Genomic DNA, 18,000 nt, shown 5'->3' with positions numbered 1-18,000 from the left:
CACAGCATTAGCCCTCCTCAAAGAACAGGAACCCGGAGAGCTGACCTGCTTTATTTACTCAATGCTATAGTTTGACTGTGTGCCCCCAAATTCATGCACTGGAAACCTAATCCTCAAAGCTACAGTATTGGGAAGCAAGGCATAATGAGGAGCATTTATGTCCTGAGGGTGGAGCCCTCACAAATGTATGTGTTGATAAAGGTGTTTTTCTTTTAATTAAAAAAAATTTTTTTTTTGGTACCGGGGATTGAACTCAGGTCCTTGTACTTTCGAGGCAGGCAGCGGAACCACTGAGCTAAATCCCCAGCCCAAACCATTGGTTTTTTTTTTTTTTTTTTTTTGGGTACCGGGGATCAAACTCGGGTCCTTGTGCTTTCGAGGCAGGCGGTGGAACCACTGAGCTAAATCCCCAGCCGATAAAGAAGGTTTTGTAAGTTGTCTTTTTCTTCTTCCATGTGAGGAACAGTGTATTCTAAGGCACATCTACCAAAACCTTCCAGCCCCTTGATTTGGACTTCCCAAAGTCAAGATTCCAGAATTGTGAGAAAAAAAGTTTCTCTTCCAACAACCAGTCTGTGGTATTCTGTTGTATCAGCACAGACTAAGATAATCCTACTTATGCAGTGCAACTGAAAAATATGGTGAATAAAAAAGTTACAGTGAAAGATACTGTGATCAATTCCCCTCAAATTACTCCCCCTCATTTCAAACATATTCTGTCCCCGTTGTTCCTGCCACTTTCTGAAGCAGTATGAAGTTCATACTTCATAAGCATCTCTCTAAGCTACAATCAAAAATATAGTGAATGCTGCTGCTCAGTACCATCCAATGGAAAGGCAGGCTCATAAAAACATCGCAGTGTGTCCTCATCAACTTATTCCTCCAATCTGGCACCGTGCGACTTCTAGCTATTCTTCAAAATCAAAATGACCAAAAAGGTACATGTTTGCAGTTAATTCAGGACATTAAGGCATCCAGGACAGTGCAATTGAAGACACTCTCAAAAGGGAACTTCCAGAACTGCTTTAGGAAGTGATAAGGAGGATGGGATGCATTTCAAGCTGGAGGAGTATTTTGAGGGGGGAATTAATGGCAATGTGTCTTTTATGGGAAGGCATAAATTAATATTCACTGTATTTTTCGATCAACACCATGCTGAGTGGTGTTGAACAGCACAGAGATGCCCAAATTTTATGAGCCAGAACACCCACATCTTATTAAACGCCGTTATGCAGTCCATCAATCCAAGTAATGAAACTGTTTTCAGATTATTTTAGATACTGCTTACTAAAATCCCAAATTGAGATTTAGGTTATAGGCTCCCCAAGAAGTTTACATCCCAACATTCAATAGTTGGGGGTATCTAGGGTAGATGGCCAAGGTTTTTACCATTTCCCCTTCTAAGATCACATGTACTCCTGTCTCACAAAGTTCAAGTCTTTTTTTTTTTTTTTCCTTTGGTACTAGGGCTCAAACTCAGGACCCTGCACTTGTGAGGCAGGTGTGGGGCAACTGAGCTAAATTCCCAGCCCCTCAAAGTTTAAGTTAAATCTCAGCTTGATCATTTCTGGGAAAGTCACTAAGCTAGCTGGATCACCACCTAAAAATTCAAGCTTTGCACAGTAGCAGTATCGCAGCCATTGAGGTTTATCCCAGGTGCGACTGTTAATTGAAACCATCTGAAAATCAATCAATTCCTCTCTAATTCTTACTCTAATTCCAAAACTGTCCTTATTTGATTAACTGTAAGATTTCTATGTTTCTTCTCTCAAATATGAAAACCTAAGCCAGGTGTGATGGTGAATGCCTGTAATCCCGGCACTCAGGAGGCCGAGGAACGAGAATTGCTGTGAGTTCAAGGCCAGCGTGGAATACAGAATAAGACTCTGCCTGAACAAAACAAAACAAACAAAAAACCAAAAATGAAAAACTAAGTTTAAACTTTTAAACTAAGGCAATCTTTTAAAAGGAGATGAGTTAAATATGGGAACACAACAGGCAGAGTAGTTTTTGGACACAGGCACATTCAGGCTCATGTCTTATTCTGTTATTTATGGCTATATAACATAAAGTAAATGCTATAAATCTCCATGAGTTATGGTTTCTACGTATTTCACAAGGTCATGAAGATTTTTTCTTCCTTTTCTTTTGGTACCGGGGATCGAATTCAGGGCCTTGAGCTTGTGAGGCAGGAGGCAGAACCACTGAGCTAAATTCTCAGCCTCATGAAGATTTTTTAACATTATATATACCAAGTACAAAGCCTGATTAGCAAATACTAAGTGATCACTAAATGGAAACCAGATAGAGGTCTTGCCCTCCCCGCAACAGTACAAGTGAGAAAGAAGCAGCACAGACAGAAACGAGAGAGGAAGGCAGTACTGTTACGTGGGATGAAGCCTTATTTGAATTTAGATAAATCTAAAAACCACCTTTTCTGGGTGTGGTGGCACACATCTATAATCCAGCACTCTGGGAAACTAAGGCAGGATGATCAGTAAGTTTAAGCCTAGCTAGGGCAACTCAGTGGCTTATGGAAATCCTGTCTCAAAACAAAAAATAAAGGGGCTAAGGAAATAGCCTAGTGGAAAGCTGAGGCAGGTGGACCATGAATTCAAGGCTAGTCTGGGCAACTTAGAGACTGTCTCAAAATATAAAAAGGGTAGGGGCCAGGGATTTTAGCTCAGTGGTTCTGTCGCCTGCCTTGCAAACAGAAGGTCCCAAGTTCGATCCCTGGTACCCGCCCCCACAAATATATAAATAAAAAAGGACAGGGGGCCGGGGTTTTAGCTCAGTGGTTTCGCCGCCTGCTGTGCAAGCGCAAGGACCCAAGTTCGATCCCCGGTACAAAAAAAAAAAAAAAAAAAAAAATGGCTAAAGATGTAGCTTGGTGTGAAGACCCTAGGTTCAAACCCCAGCTCCAAACAAACAAAACAATGAACAAAACCTCACAACCCTCCCAAACAATAACATTAAAACAATACAAAAAAACAAGTGGGAGAAAAAAGAAAAGCAAGCATGCCCTTCCATGGAAAGGAACAAACTGTTTCCAGCTTTACTTCACTAAAAGCTCAAACCATCAGACTATTCTTTCACCATTAACATTATTTTTTGAGACAATGTCTTGCTATGTAGTTCAGGTTAGTCTCAAATTCATGACAATTCTCCTGCCTCAGCTCCAGAGCTGGGATTACAGGCCCAGCTACAAAACACTTCTTACACAGTCTGATCCTCACCTTAACGGCGCATCACCTCCACTGCTACTACCATCTCAGGCAAACTAGGAAGCAGACGGGGCTACTTTTTATAAGAGGTTGGTAAGAATACTAAACTAGGAAACAGGATTCTATTACTGTTCACAGGTGCTAGAAGCTATCTTAAGTTGGTTTGAACTGACCTTAGGATAGGATAACACTCCCAGTTGGGAGGAATGTGAAAATTCGAATTTACAATTCCAGCACTGGGGAGGCTGAGGCAAGAGGATCTAAAGTTTGAAGCCAGCCTGAGCTACACAGTGAGTTCAAGGCCAGCAATGACTACATATATGGTGAGGCCCTATCTTAAAAAAGAACCAGGCATGTTGTAATCCTAGCACTCTGAGAGGGTAAGACAAGGGGCTTACAAGTTTGAGCTCAGCCGGGACGATTTAGTGAGATCCAGTCTCAAAATAAAAAGGGCTGGGCATACAGCTCAGTGGAAAGGACCTGTGGTCAATCCCTGGTACTGTAACCAACGAACCAACCAACCAACCAACATGTTTAGTACCCCAGTTCTTCCTTTGGTAGATGTGCAAATAGCATGCCTATTTTCCTTCTACCTTTGCTCCAGGGTTTTAGCACACCTGCTCCCTCTAGAAAATTGTAAGATTTCCTTGGACAAGAGCCTTCCTTCTGGTAAAGAATGGGGAATGGGAGATGTTTCTCTTCAGCAAAAAGCAAAGCAGTGTGGTATGAGGATCACAGGTTTTGAAATCAGCAAAGTGGTAACAATCTGGCACTGTGTCTCACTAAGCTGTGATATTAGGCAGCTACTTAACTTTTTCTGTACTTCAATTTCTTTTTTCTTTATTTTCCTGGTACTGGGGATGGAACTCAGGACCTTACACTTGCCAGTCAGGCAAGGTGCGACTGAGCTACATCCCTGGGCCCTTTACTTCGAGTCCTTTCTATTTTGAGACAGGGTCTTGCTAAATTGTTTGGGTGGGCTCAAATTTGCAAGACTACTGCCTTAGCCTCTTAAAGAGTGCTGGGATTATAGCATGCCTGGTGGTTCTTTTTTTGAGTCAGGACCTTACTGTGTAGTCAAGGCTGGCTTCAAACTTGTGATCCTCTTGCTTTCACCCTGATCACTTTCTTGCACTAAATCCCCTTTATCATGAACTGTGCTATTCTTTACTTATTAACATGAGGCCAAAAGCACTAACAGCTTTCCTCACAGTTCTATTATTAGAAGTAGAAAATGTATGCCATTCATTTACTTATCTTTGGAAAACTAGTTTCATTACTTGATTAAAACACATCTCAGGCTGGGGGTGTAGCTCAGTGGTACAGCAAATGCTTGGCCTACAAGATGCCCTGGGTTTAGTTCCCAGCCCCAGAGCAACAAAAGCACAACTCAGCTATAAACCTCTAAACCTGTGTTTTTATTAAGGACCCACTTTGCTCCATTAAGAGTTAGAATGACTAGAAGACACTAGAGTAGCCTAAAACTCAATAAAAAACTAAAAATATCAGAAATAGTAGTCTGAAGGTCAGTATTACATTTTTATTTCTTGTAAACTGAAATTTACTTAGGGTGAAATGCAAACTTGTGTTGACACAGTCTTAAATTCTGTCACGTTGACCTTACTAACAAGGCACGCATATGCAAAATGCACTAGTTTAATATCCTGAGAGCTCACCACCAATCATCAGAGAACACAAAGGTTTTAGATCTAATTTTTTAAATCAAGAATGAATTTTAAGGGCTGGGGATTTAGCTCAGTGGTTCCGCTGCCTGTCTCGCAAGCACAAGGACCTGAGTTTGATCCCTGGTACAAAAAAAAAAAAGAATGAATTTTAGGGGCTTAGGATGTAGCTCAGTGGTAAAGTGCTTGTCTAGTAGCATCACAGAAGCCCTGGATTCAACAGCCAGCACCACCAAAAAAGGAAAGGAAAAGAAAAATGAAAAGAAAGTAGGCTGGGGTGGTGGTATAGCTCAAGGGGGTAGTGTGTGCTTAGTATACTCTGGGTTTGGTCCTCATACCTACCTAGCACTCTAAAAATTCAAAGTTACAGCAATTAAAGCTCTAGTCAACTACTGTACCAAAGAGATACTAAATTAACCAACCACTTCTGATGGCCAAAGTAATGTTCTTTGATATTAGCCTTGTCTAGGAAGTTTGCTAATCTCTTCCTTTTTTGGAACATCATATACCTCATTCAAAACTCTGATCATTTGCTTATACTAAAACTCCTTTATCACAAACCATGCTATTCTGAAAATGGTTTATATTATCACTCCAACGATGTACAGCAGATCATTTTCTCATTTTATCACACATTTCTTTCAAAATGCCTAGTACCCAACTTATAAATGTTTGATGAAGCTTTTTAGCTGACTCGTTAATAGTAAAAATGCATACAATGGTATTTTTTCACATAACCAAGTATGCAGGGAAAAATTTGTTAGGTCACAGACATGGCAGGAAGGGACTGGAGGTATAACTCAGTTGTACAGCACTTCCTGGGTATGGCAGGAAAAGTCTTTTGCTTTGACCAAGATTATTTTTTGAAAGGAAACCTCAGAAAATCAAACGAAAATGTGAAAAGAGAAATGTACACTCCTAACAGCCCTGCTTATCTTCATGGCAAGAACCAGTTGTCAGGCACCTGAGAAATATGAAGTGCTCTAAACTGGTAGGAAGGACTGTGAGAACAGGTAGTAAGTAGGAAAGGGTCTCAGATGTGTATAAGATAAAGCTGACACCAAGCCAGCCTCAGCATGTTCTGAGAAAAGTGCCCCACTGAGAAAATCTCATACTCTCATACAATTTCTAACCTGCTGGAAAAGAGCCTCGAACCTCCCAAATACTTTCTGCCCCTCACACTAAGATAGCAGGCTGCTGAAGAATGCAGAGACACCTACAGTATCCTAGGAGAAGCTTCTATTCTGAGATCCCTGGAGAATAGGTTGACCTCAGGAAATTTCTGCTGTCCAAGTTTTCAGCTAAGCAGATCTAGCAGTGTGAAGGCAAATTTCTCCTTCCTACTCTTCAAATAGGATCTAAAACTATTTAGCCCTGCTGTAAAGCTGACAGTTTTAAGCCTTTTTCCACAATCAGACATGTTTCCAGTATAGGGTTATGATCTGCTGAGCATATCCTCATCTCCAAGTTCAAAGAAAAAGTGTCTTCTGTCAAATGTTATTTGTGAGGAGGGCGGACAGGAAAAACGTACAACCCATGGCACTCTGGCTTAAATGGTATTCTAATTAGGTACTCTTGTTTACCTAAGGGTGTGTCCAAAGAAAGCCTTCCTTCCCAGGAAGGGTAAGTGTATCTGCTATTACAATGAGAAGTCTGTCAAGACTTGAAATTCAAAGACAGTGATTGTTCATTAAGTTCACAATGCATAGAACACGGCACCAGAATACTGTAGTTCTCTGGAGCAGTTCTGAGTTGACATAGGCCGCCAATGACACTTGGAGGAGACTGAGACACACTAACACATCCTGGATCAGATCTGCTATAACATCTGTATCCTGATCCTTTAATAATATAATAATTCTCTATCAGATATTTCTAAAGGGTCAAAGTTTGGGTACACAACAGGAAAGAACCAACATTTGTGGAACATGACGGGGCAAATGTGGTGGTAGATACTTAAAACTCAAATCATGCTGATTATTATCATCTAAACCAAGATTACTGTCTATAGTTATATGAGTAAAAACTGAAAGTTTGCAGAGAAAAACTTGCCACAGTTCAAGCAGGTAGTTTACTAAGAGCCCACAGGTAGTTTACTAAGAGCCTCAGCAGTTTGTTCTAAACTCATCTATCTCACAAAACTTAAAATATTCTAATTTTTTACTTTTCTCTCAGAAGGTGTTTTATAGGCCTAATCACCAGAAATGGAGAAGAGGAACCTAGAACAGAGGATGAAAAAAGCCATCTTTATTTTTGAGACAGGGTCTGCCTCTGTAGTTCAGACTGCCTTGAACTCAAGAGGATCCTTCTGTCTCAGCTTCCCAAGCACGGAGATTATAGGCATGGACTACATTCCTCGGGGGGGGGGGGGGGGGGGGGAGAAAGAAAAGAAAAGCAATCTTTAAAAGCTTGAACCTTAAATGGCTCGATTTTTTTTTTTTTTGGTGGTGGTGGGGATGTAACCCAGGCCCCCTGAGTTACATGAAATACTCTGTTGCTGAGCTAGACTTCCCAGCCTCCAGTCTATCACTTCCGTTGCACTTTAGTTAAAATCAGCCCTTCAAAAATACTGAGAAATACGGCTGGAGATGTAGCTCAGCAGTTAACAGCATTTGCTTAGAATTAACAAGGCTCTGGCTTTAATCACCAAATATAGGGGAAAATTTTTTGAGAAATAAAGTAAAAAAATGACTTGAAATTCAGTGTTCTGAGAATATTTCTTTTATGATCAATTAGGTGATGACCAATCAGTAATCTTCACTTGGGGAAGGTACTCCTATGCATTTAACACTTTATTCAAACTGTGTACCAACAAGTTTATACTTGATATATACAAGGCTCCCAAGTGAAAAAATATCCTAACACCTACAGACACAACTTAACCCAATTTAACACTCTATTCTGCTGTCACATTTACTACCACCCTTGGCTAAACAGGCTCTAGTTATTTTATTGTCTGAAAGCTATCATGCTTCTAACACTATTTCTGGGGCTATCTCTTGCTTGCTCAGAAAATTAAAAAAAAAAAGCTTACCTTTTTTTGGTAACTTATGTTCACCTGCTTTAGTTCCTTATTTGAAACCAACCACAGTTCAACTCACATAGCCCTAGATCCAGTTTTGGCTATGCATTTATTTGTTCTCATAAACCAACTGTTAAGAATACACCAGGGGCAATCATAAATAAGGAGGAACTACCATTCAGTTGGAAGCATATGACAGCAGAATTGGCTGGTTATTTTATTAGCATACATAAATGAACACTGAACCCCAATTATATAAAACCAAAATAGGTATGTTGCACCCAACTTAAAAATCAGAAGATTAAGTATGATGCTAGATATAAAATAGAATGCAAGTAAATCCCCCATTTAGTAACCTGGCCTTTATAAATGCTCTTCTACAGACATAACACAGTCTGTTATAGTTCAGATCACATTTTGGATAAATTTAGTCTTGCATTATTTTAGAAAACAGAAAATATATCCAGCATAGTACATTAGTTCAAGTTCTGGACCCTGCTACATTTTTATTCTGTGACATTATGCACTATAAGTTATCTAACCTCTCAGCCTCAGTTACCTTATCTATCAAATGGTAGCAATATTTATTGCTGTGAAGATTAAATGACAGTTACTGCATAGGACATTCTACAACACACTAAGTAACCAATAAATTGACCAGGGGTCTCTTTCTGTTCAAATGTATTTTATTACTGACTATTTTACTGGTGGTTCTTTTTAAGCTATAAAATATTTGGGTCATATGTCAAAAGATAATCACATATTGACTAAATTTCAGAATTACTCTTATTCTAGCATACTTTAAAAAGTGGTGTAAAAAAAATCCTTGATTCTCACGTCTAGAATTCTACACTGCTGGGGAAATTCCATTAAAAACAAAAAGCCTGTAACACTAAGTTTCATTATCATGTGCTAATAATTGTGCTTGAACACGGCCTGTTTTCTCCTGAAACCTACATGGTGCTGCATGCCCAAACACCAGCATATATGGACTCATTTTGCCAGTTTGATTTTTTAAAAGCTCATTACAATTATCCTAAAAAATATTTTAGTGTTCAGCAAAGAAAGAAAAATATTTCTACCGAGATACTCATGTAATGGTACAAGATCCCAATGATGAATGTAACTGTTATTTTATACCTAAAATGTATCAATAAACTTAATGGGAAAAAAAAAAGAAATATTTCTCACTATATGCTAAGAAAATCTAGTTTGACTTTAACAAAACTCTGCAATGAAAATACAATCATGCCATTTCCCAAAAGAAATTGGTATACACCTGGAAACTTGAGCCACACAGAATAAACTTGCCAAGATTTTAAATTTTCATGGGATTAAGATGCAACCAAATCCTGACTAAAAGCAAACAGGACATGATTATTAACCAGTCTGTTTATAGAAAAGAGTCTCTGGCTATTTTAGACAGCTTAATCCTGTCTAAAATGTTCAAACTGTTACCTAGAAGACAAGTTGTGCCTAAGAACTTTTTAAAAGTAGGCTTCAAACTTTACTGAACTTTGTTAACAAGAGGTAAAGTCTTCAAAAGCTTCAAAAAGGACTTAAAAAGTAGCTAACACAGCTAGTAACAAACTTAAGAATGGGCTGGCGATTTAGCTCAGGGGTTTCGCAGGCGCAAGGACCTGAGTTCGATCCCCAGTACCAAAAAAAAAAAAAAAAGGATGAGTTTCCCTCATGAGCAGTAGAAAGGAATGCTATTACTTATCAAGTAATGTTATTGTCAGTTACCACAGTCAGACAACAGACAAATCAATCATACTCATCTTTTAGCTGGCTTCAAAGAATAAAATGCATGTAAATTCTAATGCCTCCAAATGAAAGAACAAATGCACAGATCACTTCTAACTTTAAACAACATGCAACAACAACAATCTATAAAAGTCAATATACAACCAAAGCTTCAAGTAACACAACATAATATCCTAGTGAAACAAAAGTACCTGGCAAATTTTTGGTATTGTGTCATAATGGGTCATGAACTATATAATAACATTTTGAGAATAGTTTTTCATTCTATTACTTGATACAAGTTCCTGTAAGAGTAACAAGTAACAAATGTGAACATCCTATTAAATCCAGAGAAAAAAAATAATCTAAGGTATAAAAAACAAGCTGCTACCTTTAACTCATATTAAGGCTTTTCAACACGCCAAAGGAAGGAGCAAAATTCCACGACACTGAGAAGGGCCAAACTTTCAGAAGCCTAATCTCAAAAACAACTGTTAATTTATTAAGAACATAACACCACAGCAAAATGGCCTGCTAACCCTGGGGTTCGAGCACAATCAAGCACAACCCATTTTAAAAAATAATAACAAGGAGTTTGGTGGGGTAGTCATCCTCACTCTAAGTGTGTCAATGACAACTCTGGGCTGAAAACCACAATGCCTACATTCTCGTGCTGAAATCAACTTTCCACAAGGACTGGGGCAAACTTCTCTGCTATTCTAAGAATGCAGAGATGTACAAATATGTAATGTTCTATTTTTTGGGGGCACTTCCGGTAACTAAAAAGTCTCAACGATTGGGAAATAAACTGAGGAATAGGGATAACTCTGGCACACCTTCCTCAAGTGAGCAACGTTGAAGAAAGAAAAAAAAAGCACACACAGCTACTTTTAATCTAGTTTACTCTTCCCAGAATGGACACACCTACAGGTTCTTATCAAAACTTACAAGAGACACAAAACTCACTTAATTCAGTTCTAAATGTCAACAAGTATTAATACAACACGCACCTCTACAGTGACAGCCCAAGAAGTTCCACACAGGGGCAAGAACTCCACTACTATGGTTCCTATTAAGCAGCCCCACTGCCAGATTTGTCAAACATAATAAGCCCCCGCCCCCCATCCCGCACACGCTGGCATTTTCAGTTTATAGGCGGGTCCTGAAACAGCTAAAACCAGGAAGCTCCGGAGTAATTAGAGGACTTAGGGGAAGTCATCTTGGGAGAGGTGGAAGATCCAGAGAAACCAAAGGGAGCCAGAAAGTGGATGTTCCTGGCCACCTCCCCTTCACACCCCATCACCCCATCCAAACTTCACCCACTTGGAGTTCAGAAGTCCAGGAGGGGTAGGCCATTTTAATGAGGCCTGGCTGAGAAACGTGAAGAGAGTGGAAGAGAGAAAATCAGGGAAGGGCGTTCGGAAAGGAAGGCCGAGTACCGTACCTTCCCCCAACAGCACCCGAAGCCTGAAGAGTAAGGAGCTGGAACTAACAGCCTGGGAGAGGTACAGAAGTAGAGGTGGCTTATCACGAGGGGAAAAGTCGAATGGTCTGAGCCCCGGGAGCGCGGGACCCTTACCCCCAAGCGGGGGAAAGGACCCCTTCTCCGGCCAACCGCGCCGACCCTCGCCCCGAATCAGGGGCTACTACCCAGACGTCCAGAAGGCGGGAGTTGGCTAGTGCCTGGTTCTCATCCGGCCATGCGGCGCGGGGGCGGCCATCCTGAGGGGTCCCAGATCCGAGAGGGCACGGGGGGGCCAGACGTGGCGCTCACCCGCGGGCCGCCTCCAAGCTCTTAATGAGCTTCTTGATCTTCCAGATCTCCACGTTCCTGTCGGCAGCACTGGGGTCGTCCGCCATCTTCTCGCCTCCTCCTCCCTAGAGCGGCCCGGCGGGGCCGGGAGACACCAAGACCACAGAGTTAGCGCCGCCGCTGGGGCAGAGCGGCTCCCTTCCTCATGTCCCCCGAGAGGCCCTCCTCTCCCCGCCTCGTGAGCTCGCCGCTTCGGTCGCTGGTCTTTCCTTCCCCTGCCTTACCTAAGGGCCCAGTCCTGGGCGGCAGCGGCTGCTCCTCCCCGGCGGCAGCTCCGCGGCGGCGGCGGCTCTGACGTAGGACACCGGCTCCCTCTCTCCAGGCAGCTGCATGTGTTGCAATCGGCTCACATGGGGCCTGTGACATCACTTCCTGCGCCAGAGGCCGAGTGGAAGGCAGCGGGCGGAAGGGAGGGGGCCGTGCAGATGAAGAGAAGCTCTGCGCGCGCCACGACTTTCCATTGGTTCTCTGGGACGCGGCCTACAATGGGCTCGATGATTGGCTGCAACTCGGCCGCGCAGTCTTGTGAGGTAGGAGGGGGGGGCGGCAGGTACTGCCTTCCTTCCGGCCGGCAAGCTGAGAGAAGGAAGCGGGCGGAAGCTGGCGGCTCTCGCGAGGGTGTGTTCGGAACCCCCGCCTGGCTCCAATGGTGGGGGCGGTTGCTTCTTAAAGGGCGAGGTACGGGGGTCGTTATCTGCGTTCCTCCTCCGGGAATAGAGCGGGCTTCCGAAGCTTTGTGACGTAGAGCTTGGGCCCCAACGCGTGTTTTGAGAAGCGTCTCGCGCCGACAAACTTCGTTGCTGACCTGTCTCTCCGGCCTTTGTGCGTCACAGCTTTGCGGACTGGTGTTCAGAATCCGGGCCAGAGAGTCCAGAGTGGGAGCCTCCCCAAGGTTGGTCCGGGAGGCGAAGGAGGCGTGTTCCCTGTCGCAACTAGTATGGGTTCACTTTGGGTTTGGAACTTTGTGGGGTTGAAGAAAGCAGGGGCTGCCTGAGGTTGGAGACCTATGGTATCTAATCCCATTGAGGATTGGTCTGAGTTAATGAACGTATTGGTGGGAGAGTGCTGAAGCAAAACGGGCGGCTGTATATGTTAGAACTTTTCTATTTGAGTTCAGATTTTTTGTTGGCTACCTGTGTCCCTTCTGTTCAGTTGGGTTCGTTCAAATATTGGAGCCCAGACTGTGTCTTAAACCCTGGTTTCCTGGGGATACAGGGATTAACCAAACAGATAACAGTGCCCGCCCTAAGGGAGTTTGCAGTCATTTGGTTTCCAACCGTTTGTGATTTTTTTTTATGCTTGTGTTTAATAATTGCTCAAATATTTAAGTACGTAAGAGTGCTTTGAGAGTGTATAGGGGACCCATCTGTAAAATGAGGCCTAAAGAATGAGGAAGAGTTTGTCAGGAGGGACTGTAACACATTTGAGTAACTATAAAGTAACTACAGTGCGCCAGAATAACAGCAGGGATGGGGGGAGTGTTATGAAGACACCACAGGGAACGAAGTCCTGTAGGGGCCTTTTAAGCCAGGCTTGGCTTCTTTGTCTTACGAACAATTCCAGACTGCCCCTGCTTGGGTTAGAGAGGGCAAAAGTGGAAGCCTAGGCCCGTTTTTGGCCGCTTCAGTGTCACATGAAAGATTGTAGTTTAGAGGGTAGGGACAATGCAGATAGAGGTGAATGGCTATTCTTAGAATATGGTAGACTCAGGTAGTTTAATGGCAGCCTCAAAAGGTCTTTTGGCTCCTTCCTGCAAATTCACCATCTCTGCATTTAGAATTGGAAATCAGTTCCATACAGGCAAAGGCTGTGATAGATTTCTAGCAGAAGAGATTTGGAGGGAATGGAGCAAGGATTATAGTCTCTTCTGGTGTGCAAAGACTTTTAACCTCTCTGTATTGGGGATTGAGCCCAAGTCTCTTGCATCAAGCTGCAACCCTAGACATCCCCCACCCCACCCCACAGGGTCTCACTAAATCATTTAAATTGCCTAGGCTTAAGATCTTCCTGCCTCAGCCTCCTGAGTGCTGGGATTATAGCCATGTGCCACCACACCTAATGCACTCAGTGTTTGAGAAAGAACCTTCTGTGACATCAGGTGATAAAGATATTTCAAACTGCTATAGAGTGAGATTAGAACATATAATCTATTATCTGAAAAATGAAGGAATTGCTTTGATGAATTCAGAACTTCACTGCTTTCATGTTAGTAGTAAAGGGTTGGGATATAGATGACATTCCTAGCTAGTGAGTTAGTTGGGAAGGTGATGCAAATACTCTACCACTGAACTACATTCTGGGCTCTGTAAAAAATTTTTTAAAATTTTGGAACAGAATCTTGCAAAATTGCCCAGACTGGCCCAGAGCTTGCAGTGTTCCTGCCTTAGTCTACAGAGTAGCTAGATTTTATTTTATTTTATTTTATTAGTTTAGTTTAGTTTAGTTTTGGTACCAGGGATTGAACTCGGGACCTTGTGCTTGTGAGGCAGGCACCAGAACCACTGGAGTAGCTAGATTTTAGATGTGTTAGATGTTGTGAAAATACTGGGTATTTGTATACCCTAACTGTGGTGTATATGGTAAAAAAAAAAAACCTTGGAATTTTCTGATAGCAGTGTTTTGTTTTTTTTTTGGTACCGGGATCGAACTCGGGTCCTTGCGCTGCAGCAGGCTTCGAAACCACTGAGCTAAATCCCCGGCCAAGCAGTGTCTTTTGTTATTCAGGAGTCTCTTCTCAGAGTTTATGTTAATGAGATTGGGCTTTTATTTAGGATAGTGGCCTGCAGAAAGCCTCAGGAGGGGCCTCATCACTGGAAAGACCAAGTGGTTAGAGGTTTGGAACTTTCAGCTCACCCACTGACCTCTGGAGAAAGGGAAATGATTTGCAAGATTAAGCTCTTGCATACTATATAACAGTTCTTTTTTTTGGTACCGGGGATTGAACTGTGGTCCTTGCGCTTGCAAGGCAGGCAGCATAACCACTGAACTAAATCCCCAGCCCTTATATAACAATTCTTAAACTAGAAGACTAGATGAACTTCTAGGTTGGTTGAATGCATACATGTTTTTGTTTTTGTTTTTGGTACCAGGGATCGAACTCAGGACCTTTTGCTTGCGAGGCAGGCAGTGGAACCACTGAGCTAAATTCCCGGCCCCTTGAATGCATACATGTGCTGTTAGAGTGGAGTACAACAACTGTATGGGATCTGAACTCCAGCACTCAGGCATCTCCTGGACTTTGTTTTATGTACTTTTTAATCTTTCATAATAGCCTTTATAATGAATGGGTAAATGTAAGAAAAATTTCCTAAATTTTGTGGGCCACCCTAGCATATTATCAAACCAAAGGAATGGAAGTAATAGGATCCCTGATTTATAGCCGGGTAGTCAGAAGCACAGCTTAATACCTGAAACGTTTTTTTTCAGACAAAGTCTTACTTGGTAGTTTAGGCTGGTCCTGAACTCACTAGGTAGCCCAGATTGGCCTCCAGCTTGCTATGATCCTTCTGCCTTGGCCTTAAAGGCTGGATTATAGGCCTTTGTCACCACACCCAGCTACAACCTGAGACTTGTGATTGGCATCTGAAGTTGGGGTAGTTGGGCTGTGACGATGACTCCACATAGATAGTGTCAGAATTGAATTGTAGGATCCCCAGATGGTGTCAGAGTTAGAGAATTGCTTTGTGTGGGGAAAAACCCACCACATATGACAACTGAAGTGTACTGTGTTGAGAGTATATAAAGGGAGTTTGATTTTCTTCATTAACTATATAAGTAAAATGAATAACCTTTTCTCAGAAGTGTTGATAGTCATATGTATATTTTCTCCGCCCTGATCAAAGAGTTCTATATAAGATTGTTAAGGGCTAGGGTATACATCAGTAGTACAATGCTTTGATTACTCCTACAGGACTGGGGGATGACTCTGGTAGAGCAGTTGCCTAATATGTGTGAGGCCCTGGGTTCAAGCCCTCACAGTGCACAAAACAAACATACACAATACTAAAGAATCACCTCAGTCTACAAACTAGCAAATAAAAAGATATAGCTTGCTTTTCATATAGGAGCTGTATCTCATCATAACATGGTACTTGTGAAAAAGGGAAGCTTCAAAAATTAATAAAAAGAGGGCTAGGAATTTAGCTCAGCGGCAACGTGCCTGCCTCGCAAGTACAGGGTCTTGAGTTCAATCCCCGGAACTGCAAAAAAAAAAAAGAAAAAAAAAATTAATAGAAAGGGCAGTTTCTTCATATCCTGGTATTCCAACTAAATATGAAGATAGAATAGTATGTTCTTAGTGAAATTATAGGTCTAGATAGTAATCACCAGTAGCTAACAAGACTTATGGTTTAGATCTAAAATGTTCCCTAAAAGTCTCACATGTGGATGTGGGTCCTGGTGAGGAAGGGTTGGGTCACTGGGGGTGTGACTCAGAAGTGTATATTCTTGTCCCTGGCTCCTCCCCTCCTCTCTGCTTCCTGGCTGCCGTGCTGTGAGTAACTTTAGTCCTTTGGGTTTTTCCACCATGTTATTTATTCCTTGGAGCCAGTTGAACATGGACTGAACCTGGTGAAACTGAGCCAAAAGAAACCTTGCCTTTAAATTGTGGGTGTTGGGTATTTTGTCCTATCAACAAGGGACGGACTAATAAAGTTACAAAAGAGCCAACCAGAATTACGTATCTTTTGATGGAAGTATATACCATCTATTGTAAAAAACACACACAAAAACAAAACTACAAGAAACCAAAAATCCAAATCAAACAAGTTGAATCAGAGCAAGAAGCAATTCAGGAACATGTTAAATAGCATTACAAGCAATCCATAAAACCTACAATGTAGGACATGTTACAGAACCAGTGGTCTGGTTTCTTCAATAAGTAAAGTGCAAAGGAGACTGGGCGGGAGGAGCAGGGAATACTATAAAATAGATTTGACCGGGGATATAGCTCAGTGGTGAAGTATGTGCTTAGCATATGCAAGGTCTTGAGTTTGATCCCAGTATCATATTAAAACAAGAAACTTTTGGGGGAACATCAGCCATACAGATGTGATTCTTGCTTGGTTCCTGACTCAAATCAGCTTTGAAGTTAGGAAACTGTCGGAAAAGTGGAATACTCAGTGTTTGCTATTAAGGAGATATGTTTTGTAGAATAATTCTTTTATTTTGAGACAGGATCTCACTGTAGCCCAGGCTTTGAACTTGTGGTGATCCTCCTGCCTCAGCCTCCAGCACCACCATCCCTGACTGTAGAAAATCCTTTTAGAGGTTCATACTAAAATCCATAAAATTATAGTTTCTGGAATTTGCATCAAAATAAAGGAAAAGTGTGAGTAAGTGTAATAAAAGATAAGTTGTTGGATTAACAGTAAGACTTTGAAAATTAAGAGTATAAGAATTTGAGGGCTGGGGATGTAGCTCAATGGTTCTGCTACCTGCCTCGAAAGCGCAAGGTTCTGAGTTCGATCCTCGGTACCAGAAAAAAAAAAAAAGAAAAAAAAAATCATTGTGAGCTCAGTGGGAAGATTTTCATGGTGGAGTTGGATAGACCAACTGTCTTTAAAAAATGCAATAATTGGGCCGGGGGTTTAGCTCAGTGGCACTATGCCACTATGCCTGCCTTGCAAACACAAGGTCCTGAGTTCCATCCCTGGTACCAAAAAAAAAAACCAAAAAACCGGTAACAAGGTGGGCACTGTGGGTTCATACCTGTAGCCCCATCTACTTGACAGATTGAGGCAGGATGGCTTGAGTCCAGGAATTCATAGCTAGCCAGTGCAATAAAAAAATGCATAGACAAGGGCTAGGGATTTAGCTCAGTGGTTCCACCACCTGTCCCGCAAGCGCAAGGACCCTAGTTCGATCCCCCGGTACCAAAAAAAAAAAAAGTGAAGTTCTGCAGAAATTGCATAGGATAGAGGGGATGGCAGATGAAAAAGGGGCAGAGAATAGAAAGGTATGACTTATGTTTAGGCCAGCTAGGCTTGTAAGATAGATTGATTTCCATATAGGAAATCTATGGTTCTTAAATCCATTGTAGTTCATGAGTCAGATGTGCCACATGCATGTAATCCCGGCCATTCAGGAAGCTGAGGTAGGAAGATTGCCAATTTAGAGATCTGCCTGAGCAACTTAATGAGATCCTGTCTTAAAAAATAAAATGGGCTGGGTGTGGTGGTGCACAGCTGTTAAGAAGAAAAATGATATGGAAAAAAAAAAAGAAAAATGATATGGCCATGGTGGTGCATACATATAATTCCAGGACTGTGGGAAACTGAGACAGGAAGATCACGTTAAAGGCCAGTCTGGGCTATTTAGTGACTTAGCAAGATAGAAAATTTTAAAAAAGGGCTGGGGATGCAGATCAGTGTGAAGGCCCTGGGTACAATCCCCAGTACTGACAGGTGGGAGAGGGGTATATCAAAGAAATGGAATGAACTGACATTTATTCCTCCTGAGAGTGGGTATATTGATATGACACAACATTATGTAGATTCCTACTCGTATACTACA

General features: G+C 41.9%; 2 protein-coding genes across 2 annotated transcripts in view; one reads left to right on the top strand and one right to left on the bottom strand.

The window, feature by feature from the left end:
* The window catches only part of Etf1 (eukaryotic translation termination factor 1), a 30,962-nt gene extending 19,068 nt beyond the window's left edge, over positions 1–11,894 (bottom strand). Inside the window, exons 1-2 of the mRNA XM_087180683.1 lie at positions 11,712–11,894; positions 11,449–11,552 (exon numbers count right to left, since the gene is read on the bottom strand). Coding sequence (XP_087036809.1) covers positions 11,449–11,534 — 86 coding nt within the window. The 5' untranslated portion in view covers positions 11,535–11,552; positions 11,712–11,894. The remainder of the gene's footprint in view (positions 1–11,448; positions 11,553–11,711) is intronic.
* A 461-nt stretch (positions 11,895–12,355) lies between these two features.
* Positions 12,356–18,000, top strand: part of Ctnna1 (catenin alpha 1) — a 383,070-nt gene continuing 377,425 nt past the window's right edge. Inside the window, exon 1 of the mRNA XM_087180658.1 lies at positions 12,356–12,379. The gene's annotated coding sequence lies outside the window, so the exon portion shown is untranslated. The remainder of the gene's footprint in view (positions 12,380–18,000) is intronic.

The sequence above is a fragment of the Heterocephalus glaber genome, unplaced genomic scaffold, assembly GCF_053883595.1.
Source record: "Heterocephalus glaber isolate CG9 unplaced genomic scaffold, H.glaber_assembly_v1.0 deba00001465, whole genome shotgun sequence".
Lineage (NCBI taxonomy): Eukaryota > Metazoa > Chordata > Mammalia > Rodentia > Bathyergidae > Heterocephalus > Heterocephalus glaber.
The sequence above is the reverse complement of the archived record's forward strand: the minus strand, read 5'-3'. Positions and strand labels throughout refer to the sequence as shown.